The 18,056-nt window shown below is 37.8% G+C and overlaps 1 protein-coding gene across 1 annotated transcript; it reads left to right on the top strand.

The window, feature by feature from the left end:
* On the top strand, positions 1,073 to 2,032 carry LOC107607296. The gene has a single exon (XM_016309265.1). It carries the CDS (start codon positions 1,073 to 1,075, stop codon positions 2,030 to 2,032), a length of 960 nt encoding a protein of 319 aa, XP_016164751.1.

Genomic DNA, 18,056 nt, shown 5'->3' with positions numbered 1-18,056 from the left:
TAAAGAGAGAAGCTCTCCCTTCTCTCTAGAATTTAGGGTAGTTTTGGTTAAATTCTCTTAGATCAAACTTTTAATTCTTGTTTTGATTTAGTCTTCCCTTTAATTTCTTGTTATTACATCTTTGTTCTTCTAATTTTACTTGTCATTCCCTTTATTTAGTTGCTTTTATGTTCATGCACTCTTGTTGATTTCAATTTCATTTTAATGCAAGGTTATGTTTTCATGTCTCTATGTTTATCTTAGTTACTATTGTTTATTTCTTGCTTATGTTAGTTATGGTTTCATTAATTTTTGCAATTTATGATGTTTACTTTTATTGCACCCTAGGTGTTTGATGAAATGTTTTCTCTAGTTTTAGAGTAGTTTTCTTTACTCTTAGCCGAGGCTAAGGGAATTGAGTTACCTTGAGTCATTGGGTCTCATTGAATTGGTGATTTGAGAACCCTTAGTGGTCCATTTGATAACCATTAATGCTAGCCTACTACTAAGTCAATTAGTAGCTAGGTTAGGACTTATAGATTGATGTGGATCAAGCCTAGTGACTTACTTCAAGCATATAAGTAGACTTAATAGGTTGGTCCCTCATAATTGTCAATATATGGTTTATAGACAAGGATGGTGATCTCAATTCCCATGCCTACCCTAGAGTTCTTTCCCTTTCTTTATTAGTTAATTGTCATTTACTTTCTTGTTATTTACTTTTCTTGTCAAATCATCAAATCAAACCCCCTTTGCCCCTTTATAGCCAATAATTGATCACTTCATTGCAATTCCTTGTGAGACGACCCGAGGTTTGAATACTTCGATTTATTTTCATTAGGGTTTGTACTTGTGACAACCAATTATTAAAATTTGATTTGAAGATCGATTATTGGTTTGGGCTATGCTTACAACAAAATTATTTTGTTAAATTCTGAACTGGTATAAATTTTCACTTATCAACATCAACCACACCACCTTCACTTCCCACCAAAACAATCACCCTCCACACAACCAGAACAATTCTAACCCACCACCACCCTCCACACAACCCATTCAATATTTCTAAAGGCTCACTAATCTTGAACTTACCATGGAAAAACTCTCCAAAGAAACATTCTCATTCATGAAGGAAACAAGAATTAATCTCAAGAATCAAGGTGCTTCACTTAGAAATTTGGAGGTGCAAGTATGCCAAATTGCTCAAAAATTAGAGAAAGCCACAAATGTTCTTCCCAATGACACAATTCCAAAACCAAAAAATGAGTGCAAGGCTATTTGTTTGAGGAGCGGAAAGGTAGTGGAACAAGAAGAAAAAGAAAATCTCACTGCCAATGACAAACAAAGGAAAGAGGCAACAGAGAACATTCATCAAGAGAAGCACATGCAGCCCACACTCCAGCAAACAATTCAAGCTATAAAAGCTCCACCAAAAGAGAGCATTCCAGTGCCTAAATACAAGCCAAAAATTTCATATCCTCAAAGGCTCCAAGAGAAAAACAAGGAGAAGCAATATTCCAAATTCTTAGAGATATTCAAGATTTTGCACATCAACATCCCATTTATAAAAGATCTTGAACAAATGCCCTTGTATTCTAAATTTATGAAGGATTTGTTGTCCAAGAAAAGATTCTTAAAGGGAGGCCAAACAGTAATGATGAGCAAGGAGTATAATGCAATCATTCAAAGGAACTTGCCAACAAAGAAGAAAGATCCAGGAAATTTTCAAATTCCTTGTACTATTGGCAACACCACCTTTGAAAGAGTTTTATGTGATTTGGGGGCAAGTATTAATCTAATGCCTTTATCTGTGATGAAGAGGTTACAAATTCAAGAGTTGAAGCCCACCAAAATAGCTCTACAACTTGCAAACAAATCAATGAAGCTTGAACATGGGATAGTTGAAAATGACTTGATCAAAGTGGAAAAATATTTCCTCCCAGTGAATTTTGTTATTCTTGATATAGAGAAAGATGAGCATGCTTCTATCATTCTAAAAAGACATTTTCTAGCCATTGGAAATCCCTTATTGATGTTGAAAAGGGTGAATTAATATCGAGGATCATCAAGTCTTTCATGTTTTCAAGACTATGCATCATTCAAGTGATCAAAAGGATTGCAAGAAAGTTGAAGCCAAAGATCCGAATCTAAAGGAAAGCCTAATGAATCACTTTCATATGTTCCTTTTTCATGCATGAGAAGAAAGGAAGAGACAGAGAAGGTGCAAGAAGCTGACTACTCAATTGAAGCTTCAATGAATTTGCAATCAAATTCTCCCTTTGTAATCAACAAATCTCCTTACATCAACTCTAAATTTGATATTGAGTGTGTATCAAACAAGGAGAAAGCTCTAAAAAAAAAAGAGGAACAAGAAAGTTCTTACTAAAGACGTTTTCGCATTGGCATGCATCAACCATGCATTTTCATTGCATTATTGGCGTGGTACGCTGGCACATTGGTGTATAACGTATGCTTCATTCTCTATCTCATTATATTCTTCATGCCTCATTGGTTGACGTCATGTATGCATAATTATTAACGCCATTTTGCTTTGCTTCATATGATTCTTCACCAGCTTTACTTGATTCATTGATCCATTTAATTGCTTCATTGCTTTATATATCAACACCTTATGCATATTGCTTTGCTTCATATGATTAGTACGCATGCCTTGTATGGCTTCATTAAATGCAAGCATAAGGTTCCTTTGATTATGGCGTTATATGTTTCCATTGAATATATGCCTTATATGCCATATATGCTTTGTATGCTTTATATGCCTTATAACGTCAAGTCTTCCTTTGAGTATGGTGTTATATGTTTCCTGCATGCTTCATGCATCCATGCCTCTTGAGCCACGCTTGCTTCAAGGGCCATGTTTTCAAAAGCGTGTCAAAAATTTTTTTTTGGTTTTTTTGAGTTTGTTTCGTACTTTTTGCTTCTTTTTCTATTATATTCTACAAGATTCATCAACTTAAAGGGAGTCAAAGCAATTTAAAACTAGTCATCATGTTTGTTTTTTTTTTTCACTGTTCTTCATTGTTTTATTTAAGGTAGTGCAGGTGTTCATAGAGTAAGTTTGGTGTGCTACATCAAATTCACATCCCACTAAGTACTTAGCTTAGTTTACATAGATTTTATCACACTAAGTTTGGTATTCTCACACCAAATCACATTCACCATGCGAACACAGTAACAACCTCATTATTTTACTTTTTTTTTTTTTGCTTCCATTTCATTCTGTTTTGATTTGGTTTCTTTTAAATGAATAACCCTTTGCATTAATTGAATTCGTTCACTTGATAATCTTGTTTCCATCATCATTACTTTTTCTTTTCTTTGAAGCTTGAGGATAAGCAATCATTCTAAGTTTGGTGTTGGAGGCTATGCTCTACATAGCCTAAAAGGTGATGAAGAAGAAGAAGATGAAGAGAAAGGCTGTGAGAACTAAGGTTGTTTCCTTCCTTTTTAATAATATGCATATGCTTCATTTTATCTTGTATAATGCATTTAAGATTTCTAATTGTCAAGTACATATCTTGTCCATCACAACCCACAATTACAATTGTTCTTGCGCCTAAATGTGAGTAATGAATCATGTGCTGAGAAAAGAAACGAAAAGAATAGGGAATGATCATAAAAGAGCATGACAAATTGAGTTTGGAAACCAAACCAACTAAGAGTGTTCAATATGATCTGACCCACATTGCTTGAGGCTTTAGTCTAGAGGACTATTATAGGATCCTTACACTTGACAAAACCTCAAAGAAGCAACAATATAAGAAATAATAAGTAAGAAAAAAGGGTTGTAAGAGAAACTAAAGTCTTTGAGTACCACTGACTAAGGAAATTAAAAGGGAAATAAGCTCAAAGAGCATCCTAGTCAAGTGCTTGTAGTGCTTATGTATCAAGATAAAAACTTGAAAATAAAGCATTTAGAGTCACGGTTAAACTCAATGTGCAAAGCACCCCCCTAAAATGAGAAAGCCAAAGGCTCTAAGTGCCAATGGTGGGGAAGAATGGAAACAAAAAAATAACTTCAAAGAGCTCCCCAACTATGTGCTTGTGGTGTTTTTGTGGCTAGTAGAAGCTTGAGAGAAAATATTTAGAGTCACGGCTAGACTCAAGGTGCAAAACACCCAATAAACTTAAATGGTGGAAAGAAAGTAAATAAGCTTGCTTCAAGGTGATGATTCAAGGAAGGATTCTATAATCTAATCTGGACGGAAGATTTGAAAGATTTTGATCAATTATGTTGAATTGTACATAAGTGAAACGGTGAACCAAACTCATTTAGATTACAATCTTTTACCCCTGTTTCATTAGGTTATGAAAATTTGGATTGAGCCATGATTCCTTGTTTGCTTGAGGACAAGCATGATCTTAAGTTTGGTGTTGTGATGCGTCCGCATCTTTAGTATTATTCCTTCTTGATTTCAATTGATTTATTAAGAGTTTCTATTAAATAAGCAATGAATTTAAGGATAGAATGAACATTACTTTGATTAGTTGAAATTCATTAATTACAGAAAGTTTTAGAAGGAAAACAGAAAGAAACAGAACAGAAAGGAGGATGGAGAGCAACAAACAGAAAGTTCTCTGTGACAAAGAGTGACAAGCAGAAAGCTTTCTATGATTAACAGAAAGCTCCTTGGAAGGAGAAGGTGAAGCGAGTACAACGTAAACTCTATCACGTACTATGTGAGGGAAGAAAAAGGATCTGTGCGTATGCACACATGTGTGCGTACGCACAAATGTGTGCATACACACAAGCATATATTATTTACCATTTCACTTAGTACGTGGACAATTTCACGTAAGACACAACAGCTATGCATACGCATGCAAGCCATGCGTATGCACAACAAGAGAATTTTGGTGACCGTGTGTGCGTACTCATAAGTAGATTTTTCACATATGACGTGAAATTCACCACGTATAACGTGAAGAGCAATTAAGAAGGCCATAATTGAAGAAAATTGGCTCACGTACAACGGAGCCTATTTCACCTTGTACGTGAGCCCAACAAATTGTGTTCAAAGCCAAAATGTACTTCACGTATAACATGGTACAAGCCACGCACTACTTGAACTTTGGTGCTTCTCCCACGATTTCAATTCTAGACCAGCCTTTTTCCAATTTCTCAACCTTCTGGAAGATCAATCACAAGTCCATTGATGATGACATTAATTGAAGATTGCAAGGAGTTAAAGATTGGAAGTTATGCTAGAGAAAATCATTAATTAGATAGATTTGATTCTGTTTTGATTTTGATTCTATTTTAATTTGAATTTGAATTTAAATTAAGGTTAGTATTTAAGGTAGAGGGAGACTCTCCGAAAGAATCTCTCTTCTTCGGCTGTTTTATTTTTCTTAAGGATTCTCTTAAGAAGATGAGTTTTTAATTATCTTCGGTTAAGGTTAGGAGCTCTGTTGATTCCTTGGTTTAATGTTCTAGCTTTTTACGTCTTTGATTAATGCCTTGATTTCTTTTCAAGAATAGGTTTTCATTCTTCATCTTAAAGTGTTTGAATGTATTGGGAAACAATTCTTCTCTGATTTGAATTCTTTTAACTTCGTGGAAAAGTTGATTAATTGAATTAATCTTGAAAATTGATTCTCATAATTCTTAAGTTTTGAAATTGGATTGATAAGTGACATAAAATCAACTGAGGGAGAATCTTATAAATTGTGTGGCTTTATAAATCAGTAAACGTTCTTCAACTGTTTTCTTAAGTAATTGACTAAGGGATTAGCGGTTAATTAGGTTAAAGAGAAATTAAATCACCAACAGATTGGGGTTTGATTACTAACGGTTTGCCATAAAAGTATTTTTGCATGATCAAAGTTGAAGTGAAAAGTATTAATCCAGAAGTTTCAACATCTCCGAAGACCTTAACTCCTTAATTCATATTATTTCTCACACTTACTGTTTTCTTTCGTTTAATTTCTGTTTATGCGTAAAGCCTTTCAAAACCCTAATTTGATTGTCTGACTAGATTAATCGGTTGATTTTGCTTGCTTAATCCGTTAATCCCCGTGGGATCGACACTCACTCACTGTGAGTTATTACTTGATACGACCCGGTGCACTTGCCGGTGTTTTATGGTTTGTGAAATCCGCATCACCATGCGTACGCATGCTAGCATGGATATGCATGACTGTACCTTTTCGGATGGGACATGAGAGATTTTATGTAGGACACAGCAATTATGTGTATGCTTAAATGTATGTGTACGTGCAACAAAATGTTTTTGCCCAGCATCCATGCACATGCATGCATGCATGCATATGCACGGCCCTTGGTTCACGTGGTACGTGGAGTTCACAACGTAAAACATGACGAGAAGAAATCAAAGGAAAATTGAAGCTAGTACAACATAGCCTTGGTACGTGAACTAAATAGAAAGCATTCCAAACCAAAATGGCTTCACGTGGTACGCGAGAGTCCTCACATGGGACGTTAAAGTTAAGTCCTACCTCCCAGGGCTTCAATCAAGGCCAGCCTATCTCCAAGTTCTTAACCTTTTGGATGATCAATCAAAAGCCCATCAAAGATGACATTAATTGAAGATTGCAAGCAATTAAGGAGAAGATCTTTATGGAGAAGAAAACAATTAGGAAAGAAATTTAGTTTTAACTTAGTTTTTTATTCTATTTTCACGCTTGAATTTGAATTTGATTTTCTAGGGTTAGTGTTCATACCCTGGGTCGAGTTACGCAGCCCAGGTTGACCGAAGACAAAAGTGACCGACCTCTTCAGGTTGGATCGCACCCAACTTCTCCTTAAAAATTGATGGGGGCGAAAATCAGCCAATTAAGAAATTAATATAAGAAATACGTTGCGAGTATAGTTCTTAACCAACAAAAATTCACTTATCAATTTAGAAAGGTTGTCACAAAAATCAGAATAAAAATACTGGGAGTATGAATCACAGGTCGTCTCCCAACGAGTTGACAAAAGGCTGCTATCATATTAATCAGGAGTTTTCTGAGAATTTTTGAGAGTTGAATAACAGGAAATAAATAATTGTGATTTAATGCCTTTCCTCTTCTTCCTCTTCCTTTCCTCTTCTCCTCTCCCCCTTCTTCCCTTTGGTGCTTCTCCCACGATTTCAATTCTAGACCAGCCTTTTTCCAATTTCTCAACCTTCTGGAAGATCAATCACAAGTCCATTGATGATGACATTAATTGAAGATTGCAAGGAGTTAAAGATTGGAAGTTATGCTAGAGAAAATCATTAATTAGATAGATTTGATTCTGTTTTGATTTTGATTCTATTTTAATTTGAATTTGAATTTAAATTAAGGTTAGTATTTAAGGTAGAGGGAGACTCTCCGAAAGAATCTCTCTTCTTCGGCTGTTTTATTTTTCTTAAGGATTCTCTTAAGAAGATGAGTTTTTAATTATCTTCGGTTAAGGTTAGGAGCTCTGTTGATTCCTTGGTTTAATGTTCTAGCTTTTTACGTCTTTGATTAATGCCTTGATTTCTTTTCAAGAATAGGTTTTCATTCTTCATCTTAAAGTGTTTGAATGTATTGGGAAACAATTCTTCTCTGATTTGAATTCTTTTAACTTCGTGGAAAAGTTGATTAATTGAATTAATCTTGAAAATTGATTCTCATAATTCTTAAGTTTTGAAATTGGATTGATAAGTGACATAAAATCAACTGAGGGAGAATCTTATAAATTGTGTGGCTTTATAAATCAGTAAACGTTCTTCAACTGTTTTCTTAAGTAATTGACTAAGGGATTAGCGGTTAATTAGGTTAAAGAGAAATTAAATCACCAACAGATTGGGGTTTGATTACTAACGGTTTGCCATAAAAGTATTTTTGCATGATCAAAGTTGAAGTGAAAAGTATTAATCCAGAAGTTTCAACATCTCCGAAGACCTTAACTCCTTAATTCATATTATTTCTCACACTTACTGTTTTCTTTCGTTTAATTTCTGTTTATGCGTAAAGCCTTTCAAAACCCTAATTTGATTGTCTGACTAGATTAATCGGTTGATTTTGCTTGCTTAATCCGTTAATCCCCGTGGGATCGACACTCACTCACTGTGAGTTATTACTTGATACGACCCGGTGCACTTGCCGGTGTTTTATGGTTTGTGAAATCCGCATCACCATGCGTACGCATGCTAGCATGGATATGCATGACTGTACCTTTTCGGATGGGACATGAGAGATTTTATGTAGGACACAGCAATTATGTGTATGCTTAAATGTATGTGTACGTGCAACAAAATGTTTTTGCCCAGCATCCATGCACATGCATGCATGCATGCATATGCACGGCCCTTGGTTCACGTGGTACGTGGAGTTCACAACGTAAAACATGACGAGAAGAAATCAAAGGAAAATTGAAGCTAGTACAACATAGCCTTGGTACGTGAACTAAATAGAAAGCATTCCAAACCAAAATGGCTTCACGTGGTACGCGAGAGTCCTCACATGGGACGTTAAAGTTAAGTCCTACCTCCCAGGGCTTCAATCAAGGCCAGCCTATCTCCAAGTTCTTAACCTTTTGGATGATCAATCAAAAGCCCATCAAAGATGACATTAATTGAAGATTGCAAGCAATTAAGGAGAAGATCTTTATGGAGAAGAAAACAATTAGGAAAGAAATTTAGTTTTAACTTAGTTTTTTATTCTATTTTCACGCTTGAATTTGAATTTGATTTTCTAGGGTTAGTGTTCATACCCTGGGTCGAGTTACGCAGCCCAGGTTGACCGAAGACAAAAGTGACCGACCTCTTCAGGTTGGATCGCACCCAACTTCTCCTTAAAAATTGATGGGGGCGAAAATCAGCCAATTAAGAAATTAATATAAGAAATACGTTGCGAGTATAGTTCTTAACCAACAAAAATTCACTTATCAATTTAGAAAGGTTGTCACAAAAATCAGAATAAAAATACTGGGAGTATGAATCACAGGTCGTCTCCCAACGAGTTGACAAAAGGCTGCTATCATATTAATCAGGAGTTTTCTGAGAATTTTTGAGAGTTGAATAACAGGAAATAAATAATTGTGATTTAATGCCTTTCCTCTTCTTCCTCTTCCTTTCCTCTTCTCCTCTCCCCCTTCTTCCCCTTCTCCACTCCGACAGCCCCGACCCTCACCGCCGTGCCTCTGCCGCGCCGCCCTGCGTCACAGCACCGCAGCCACCACACCAGCGCCGCCGCACCACCCCCCTCTCTCTTCATTTCCATTTCTTTCACTGCAACCCCCGAGGTTTCACTGCTTCCACCTCTGCATTCCAACTCCTCTTCTGTTCTATTAAACCAGTTTGTGTATTTCAATTTTGTTTAATCTAGGTTAGTTAGAATTGCATGTCGTTAGTGGATTATAGGTGGTTAGGTAGCTAGGATGTGGTTAGAGGATTTAGGTCTGATAAGTGCTCCGTTCCTGCTGTTTGAATTATCTATTGCTTGGCTGTTGATGTTGCTGTTCACTGCTGTTTCGTTGCTGTTCGATACTATTTTGCTTCATCGGATCTTAATTGATTGATACCAATGCTTATATAAATTCATATACATTATCATTTTTGTTGCAATTTACTTTTTTCTTGTTGATTTAGTAAGTTCAATACATTACATCCATATCTTAACTTATTGCGGGCTTTCTGAATTTGCTGAGGCCAGGCTGATTGCATATACCTGCTTCTTGTTGTTTTAGATTGGCTAAATTGCTTATTGCATATACTTGCTAGTTTGGTATTACTTGTTCTAAGATGCATATTACCTGATAATCCTGTTTGAAAGTGCTACTGCTTGCATTATTCTGCTGTTTGATTTTTCGGGAACGTTCCTTTTACAGGCGGAATGCTGCCCAATTTTTCCAAAAAACGGTTTTACTTAACTGCTATTCATAACTCGCCTTTGGTATTTTCACATTATGCTTTCCTTAGTTTATACCAAAGTCAACTCATGACATGCTAGGCTAGCATTCCCTATCCTTTTTGGTTCCCTTCCAACTTAAATTGCATTGTTGATGATTGTATTCCTCCTTGTGCTTTCTTTCCTACCTGATTTATCATCAATAATTTGTATTATCTGCTTGAATGTGAGATTCTTGTTCTACAATTATATGAACTTCTGTTTGCTAGGAACCACAGTACCATGCCACTAATTTTAACTTCCCTTTTAACCTCTTGACTTCATTGACCTCTAACTTCTCTCTCAGTTTTACATTAACTACTTTCAACCCATTTCAAGGCATGTTTATTGTTGTTTCTTGACAAACAAGCATTCTGCATTTCATTTAATAGTTTTGGATTGTGATTTTTAATTAAATTCTTTGAATTTTATCTTGCATACAGTCCAAAATTCTACATCTATCTGACTCACTTCATGCTTTGATTTTCATTCCTCTTTTCCCATGTACAACTTATATTTCTTGCATACTATTTGCCTTCATATTTTTCTATTTTAGTTTGATAAATTGTATCATGAAATTTCTATTTTTTAGGATGTCTGACCCAACAGAAAAGGGAAAGGCTAAGGCCACCACTGGTAAAAGGAAAAGAGGCCAAACATCTATGGCTCTGACAGATATACCACATGATGATTCCTAGCGTGAGAAGAACTTTACTCTGCAGGAAGAAGCAGACCAACTAGTGCCTGCAACTGATCCGATCAAGTTCGCAAATCACTACTTTGAATTGAAATATGAGGTCTTCGGGACTAAAAGGCACCTATACTTGGAAAAGACCCTCAGAATTCCCGATGAACTACAATAGTACACTACAGAACAGATAAAACAGAGAGGCTGGTTCTTTCTAGAAAGGAATTTGACTAAGGTTAATGCATCCTGGGTCAGGGAATTTTACTGCAACTATTACAAGCAACCCTGGATGCAGTACAGCTTAGAGGGAAGCAGATTTAGTTACTGAGGAGGCCATTGAAGATATCCTCCATTTTCAGCCTAAGTCAAATGAACTAGATGGTTACCAGAAGGCTGAAGAATCTATGATGTTTATGAGCTTTGACTGGGAGGCAGTGAAGCGCACCATAGCCGTTGATCCAACTGTCCCATGAGTTATGGGTAAGTCAACAGTGAACCTAAAAGGCATAAAAATTATTTACCTTAATGATGAGGCTCGGACATGGCAACAAATCCTGAGCACCTATGAGATGCCGATTACTCATGAGACTAAGGTGCCAGCTGCCATGATAACTCTCATCTGGTGTGTTATGGAAGGCAAGGACCTGTACCTTCAACGGTTCATCAGGCACTCTATGGCCAGGGTTCATGTCCGAGGCACTCTGCCATTCCCCTATTTGATTACCAGTTGGGCCGCCGTGCTGAGGTACCCTGGGAGCCTAAGGATGAGAAGCCCCCAGCTGCTGACTGCAGGAAGATCATCCCACATGGCAAGAGGTTCGAAGCTTTGGGCCACACACCGCCCTCTCTTAATGCCTCGCTGACGCAGCCACATCCTCTGCTGCCCCTTCAGCACCCGCTGCACCACCCACACCCACAGCACCCTCACCAGCTTCTCAGCCCATCTACCACCTTGTGCACCACCTCTTCGAGCGACTGGATCAGATGGAGCGCCGCAACCAGCGACGTTATGAGTGGTGCACGAATTGTAAATCACACTTTTCACAACTCGTACCACTAACCAGCAAGCGCACTGGGTCGTCCAAGTAATACCTTATGTGAGTAAGGGTCGATCCCACAGAGATTGTCGGCTTGAAGCAAGGTATGGTTATTTTGTAATTCTTAGTCACGAAATCAATGATACGGGTGATTATATTTATGAAGGATAAAAAGCGTAAATTAAATAATACTTGTTATGCAGTAATGGAGAACAGATTGAGGATTTGGAGATACTCTGTCTTTCGAATCTCTGCTTTCCTACTGTCTTCTTCTTCATGCACGCAAGGCTCCTTCCATGGCAAGCTGTATGTTGGTGAATCACCGTTGTCAATGGCTACCATCCGTCCTCTCAGTGAAAATGGTGCAAATGCACTGTCATCGCACGGCTAATCATCTGTTGGTTCTCACTCATGTTGGAATAGGATCCATTGATCCTTTTGCGTCTGTCACTATGCCCAGCACTCGTGAGTTTGAAGCTCGTCACAATCATCCCCTCCCAGATCCTACTCAGAATACCACAGACAAGGTTTAGACTTTTCAGATCTCAGGAATGGCCGCCAATAGTCCTAGCCTATACCACGAAGACTCTGATCATGAACCAAGAGGCTAAGAGATATACACTCAATTTATGGTAGAACGGAAGTGCGAGTGAATGGTGATGAGTGTCACGGATCATCACATTCATCAGGATGAAGTGCGAGTGAATATCTTAGAATAGAGACAAGCGTGATTGAAGGGAAAACTGTAGTAATTGCATTAATTCATCGAAAAACAGCAGAGCTCCTCACCCCCAACCATGGGGTTTAGAGACTCATGCCGTCAAAAATACAATATGAAACGTGTAAAATGTCTTGAGATACAAAATAAATCTCTAAAAGTTGTTTAAATACTAAACTAGTAACCTAGGTTTACAGAAAATGAGTAAACTATGATAGATAGTGCAGAAATCCACTTTCGGAGCCCACTTGGTGTGTGCTGGGGCTGAGACTTGAGCTTTACATGTGCCTAGGCTGTTTCTAGAGTTAAACGCCAGGTTGTAACCTGTTTTGGGCATTTAGCTCCAACTTGTAACCTGTTTCTGGTGTTTAATGCCAGAATAGGGCAGAGAACTGGCGTTGAATGCTAGTTTGCGTCATCTAAACTCGGGCAAAGTATGGACTATTATATATTGCTGGAAAGCCCTGGATGTCTACTTTCCAATACAATCAAGAACGCGCCATTTGGACTCCTGTAGCTCCAGAAAATCCATTTCGAGTGCAGCGAGGTCAGAATCCAACAGCATCTGCAGTCCTTTTTCAGCCTCTGAATCAGATTTTGCTCAAGTTCCTCAATTTCAGCCAGAAATTACCTGAAATCACAGAAAAATACACAAACTCATAGTAAAGTCTAGAAATGTGATTTTTATTTAAAAATTAATAAAAATATACTAAAAACTAATCAAATCATACTAAAAACTATGTAAAAACACTGCCAAAAAGCGTATAAATTATACGCTCATCACAACACCAAACTTAAATTGTTTCTTGTTCCCAAGCAACTGAAAATCAAATAGGATAAAAAGAAGAGAATATACTATAAATTCTAAAATATCAATGAAACTTAGCTCCAATCAAATGAACGGGACTAGTAGCTTTTTGCCTCTTGAATAGTTTTGGCATCTCACTTTATCCATTGAGGTTCAGAATGATTGGCATCTATAGCAACTCAGAATTCAAATAGTGTTATTGATTCTCCTAGTTCAGTATGTTGATTCTTGAACACAGCTACTTTATGAGTCTTGGCCGTGGCCCTAAGCACTTTGTTTTCCAATATTACCACCGGATACATACATGCCACAGACACATAACTGGGTGAACCTTTTCAGATTATGACTCAGCTTTGCTAAAGTCCCAAATTAGAGGTATCTAGGGTTCTTAAGCACACTCTTTTCTTTTTTGCTTTGGACCTTGACTTTAACCGCTCAGTCTCAATTTTTCACTTGACACCTTCACGCCACAAGCACATGGTTAGGGACAGCTTGGTTTAGCCGCTTAGGCTGGATTTTATTCCTTTAGGCCCTCCTATTTACTGATGCTCAAAGCCTTGGATCCTTTTTATTACCCTTGCCTTTTGGTTTTAAGGGCTATTGGCTTTTTCTGCTTGCTTTTTCTTTTTCTCTCTTATTTTTCGCCATTTTCTTTTCTTTTTCTTTTTTTGCAAGCTTTTGTATTCACTGCTTTTTCTTGCTTCAAGAATCATTTTTATAATTTTTCAGATTATCAAATAACATGTCTCCTTTTCATCATTCTTTCAAGAGCCAACATATTTAACATTCATAAACAACATTATCAAAAGACATATGCACTGTTCAAGCATTCATTCAGAAAACAAAAAGTATTGTCACCACATCAAAATAATTAAACTAATTTTAAGGATGAATTCGAAACCATGTACTTCTTGTCCTTTTGTAATTAAAACATTTTTCATTTAAGAAAGGTGATGGATTCATAGGATGTTCATAACTTTAAGGCATAGACTCTAATCTTTATTTATTATTTAATGGAAATAATATAAATTAAGCATAAAAGCAGACACTTAGCAATAAAAGAAAAGAAACTAAAGACATAAAGGCAAATGACTCTAATTCTAATACTCATATACTTTTAAAATAGATAAAAGGTTATCACAGAGTTAGGACTCAACAACCTTTGCTTTGGGAGGTAAATGCCTCTTTAGTCTGTGGGGTGCTTGGCCCTTCAAGAGATAGCTTTTGGTGCTTCAGTTCTTTCAGTTCATGCCCTTGCTCTTCTTGTTCCCTAAGAAGTTTGCAGAGCATGCTGTTTTGATTTTGCTGTTCTTCCTTCAGTTGATCCATAGCTTCTTGCAACTTGGTGATAGATGCTTCTAGGTGCCCCCAGTATTCAAATTGAGGAATTTCTGGGAGGAACTCCTGTGCTCTCCTCTTGATGGGATCGTCCTGCACTTGTCCTTCTATTGACTTTTTGGTGATTGGTTGCTCAACTGAAATATACTCATCTACTCCTATTTTTACTCCAGCATCTTTACATAACAGGGAGATCAAGCTTGGATAAGCCAATTTGGCATCTTTGGAGTTCTTGTTTGCAATTTTGTAAAGCTCACAAGAAATCAGCTGATGAACTTCCACTTCTTTTTCCAGCATAATGCAATGGATCATCACTGCTCTTTTGATGGTGACTTCAGTGCGGTTGCTACTGGGCAGTATAGAGCGCCCAATAAAGTCCAGCCAGCCTCTGGCGACTGGTTTGAGATCTCCTCTTTTGAGTTAATTTGGGACACCCTTTGTGTTGGTTGTCCATTTTGCTCTAGGGAGGCATATGTCCTCTAGGATTTTGTCCAAGCTCTGATTTGGTCTCATCATTCTCCTATTAAAGGAGTCTGGGTCATCTTGCAGTTGAGGCAGCTTGAAGATCTCTTTTATTTTGTCAGGGTGGGTGTGAACAATCTTCCCTCTGACCAGAGTTCGATAGTCATAGAATGCGGTTCCAGCTATTCTCTGCCTGTCTGTTTGTCACAGATTAGAGTAGAATTCCTGAACCATGTTTCTTCCCACCTTTGTTTTAGGATTAGCTAGGACTTCCCAGCTCCTATTTCGAATTTGCTCTTGGATCTCCAGATATTCGTCTTCTTTCAGATCGAATTTAACTTCCGGGATCACTGACCTTAGACCCATTATTTTGTAGTAATGGTCTGAATGTTCTTTGGTTAAGAACTTCCCTTGATTCCAAAGTGGTTTTGGAATATTCTCTTTCTTGCCTCTTGAGTTGGTTTGTTTTCCCTTAGGAGCCACGATCTTGGTGGGTATTGGCTTAGTGATCACGGATAAACACACCAAACTTAGAGGTTTGCTTGTCCTCAAGTAAAAGAAAAGAAAGGAGAGGGATAGAGGGAGAGCCAAGTTCGAATTGTGGAAGAGAGGGGGAGGCCGAACGAAGATTTAAAAGATATGAAAGATATTTGAAAAAGATAGATTTGTTCTAAAAATATTGTGAAGATTTGAAAAAGATATTGATGAGTTTGAAAAAAAGAATTTTGAAAAAGATAGATTTGTTTTGAAAAAGATTTGAGAAGAGGTTAAAGAAGAATTGAGAAAGATTTAATTTTAGGATTAAGATATTTTAAAAATTTTTGGAAAAAAAGTTTGAGAAAAAGAAAGTATGGAACATGTTTATGCAAGAAAAATGGTTGGAGATATGAAATTTTGAAAAAAAAATCCAAGTTGGGAACAAGAACTTCCTCCCCTCCACAATCTTGGCGTTAAACGCCCAACTGCTGCTTGTTTTGGGCGTTTAACGCCCATCTATAGCCTCTTTTGGGCATTTAACGCCCAGCTGTTGCTTCTGGCTGGCGTTAAACGCCAGAAATCTTTCATCACTGGGCATTTTTCTGAACACCCAGGATGCTGCAAGTATGGCGTTGAACGCCCAGAATGGTGCCCATTCTGGCGTTTAACGCCCAAAAAGGTATCATTACTGGCGTTAAACGCCCAGTAGATGCTTCTTTTGGGCGTTTAACGCCCAATTATACCTCTTACTAGCGTTTTTTTGCCAGTGAGCTCCTTCTCCCTGTTTTGCATTCTGAATCCTTCTGTAACCCTTTGAACTTATGCAATTGATTCTTTACCTTGAAGATTATTTATATTAAACTTGTATACTTAAAAATAAATAAATAAATAAATAAATAAAAAGCTTTGCTAATGGCTGAGTTGCCTCCCAGCAAGCACTTCTTTATTGTCGTTAGCTGGACCTTGCTGAGCTTTTAATCTAGCCTCAGCCTTGAGCACTCTTGCTCAACATTGCCTTCAAGATAATGCTTGATTCTCTATCCATTAACAATGAACTTTTTATTAGAATCAATGTCTTGAAGCTCCACATAGCCATATGGTGACACACTTGTAATCACATATGGCCCCCTCCACTGGGATTTCAGTTTCCCGGGAAATAGCCTGAGCCTAGAGTTAAACAGCAGAACCTTCTGTCCTGGTTCAAAGAATCTAGATGACAGCTTTCTGTCATGCCACTTTTTTGCTTTCTCTTTGTAAAGCTTGGCATTTTCGAAAGCAGTGAGTCTGAATTCCTCTAGTTCATTTAGCTGGAGCAATCTTTTTTCTCCAGCTAATCTGGCATCAAAGTTTAGGAATTTGGTTGCCCAGTAGGCCTTATGTTCCAGTTCCACGGGCAGATGGCAGGCCTTACCATACACAAGCTGGTTTGGAGAGGTCCCTATAAGAGTCTTGAATGCTGTTCTGTAAGCCCACAGAGCATCATCCAAGCTTCTCACCCAATCCTGTCTACAGGTACTTACAGTCTGTTCCAGGATTCTTTTTAGTTCTCTATTAGAGACTTCAGCTTGTTCGTTTATCTGCGGATGATATGGAGTTGCCACCTTGTGACTAATTCCATACCGGACCATAGCAGAGTAAAACTGTTTATTGCAGAAGTGAGTGCCCCCATCACTAATTAGTTCTCTAGGGATACCAAACCTACTGAAGATATGTTTTTGGAGGAACTTCAGCACTGTCTTAGTATCATTAGTGGGTGTGGCAATGGCCTCTACCCATTTGGATACATAGTCGACTGCAACCAGAATATAAGTGTTTGAATATGATGGTGGGAAAGGCCCCATGAAGTCAATACCCCATACATCAAACAACTCAATCTCCAAGATTCCTTGTTGAAGCATGGCGTAACCAAGAGGTAGATTACCAGATCTCTGGCAACTGTCACAGTTACATACAAACTCTCGGGAATCTCTATAGAGGGTAGGCCAGTAGAAGCCACATTCGAGGACTTTGGTGGTTGTTCGCTCACCTCCGAAATGACCTCCATATTGTGACCCATGGCAATGCCATAAGATCTTCTGTGCTTCTTCTCTAGGCACACACCTACGGATTATTCCGTCTGCATATCTCTTAAAGAGATAGGGTTCATCCCATAAGTAGTACTTTGCATCAGTAATTAATTTTTTCTTTTGTTGCCTGCTGTACTCCCTGGGTATGAACCTTGCAGCTTTATAGTTTGCAATGTCTGCAAACCATGGTGTTTCCTGAATGGCGAACAAATGCTCATCCGGAAAGGTTTCAGAGATCTTAATAGAGGGAAAGGACGCCCCTTCTACTGGTTCTATCCAGGACAGATGATCAGCTACTTGGTTTTCTATCCCTTTTCTGTCTCTTATTTCTATATCAAACTCTTGCAGAAGCAACACCCATGTTATGAGCCTGGGTTTTGAATCCTGCTTTGTAAGTAGATATTTAAGAGTAGCATGGTCAGTGTACACAATCACTTTTGATCCTACTAAGTATGATCTAAACTTGTCAATGGCATAAACCACTGCAAGCAATTCTTTTTCTGTGGTTGTGTAATTTTTCTGGGCATCATTTAAAACACGGCTAGCATAATAAATGACATGCAGAAGCTTGTCATGCCTCTGCCCCAATACTGCACCATTT

This window comes from Arachis ipaensis, chromosome B07 (assembly GCF_000816755.2).
Source record: "Arachis ipaensis cultivar K30076 chromosome B07, Araip1.1, whole genome shotgun sequence".
NCBI lineage: Eukaryota > Viridiplantae > Streptophyta > Magnoliopsida > Fabales > Fabaceae > Arachis > Arachis ipaensis.
The sequence above is the reverse complement of the archived record's forward strand: the minus strand, read 5'-3'. Positions and strand labels throughout refer to the sequence as shown.

Coding starts and splice junctions, on each gene's coding strand:
- LOC107607296 (XM_016309265.1), top strand. CDS start 1,073: ATGGAAAAACTCTCCAAAGAAACATTCTCATTCATGAAGGAAACAAGA.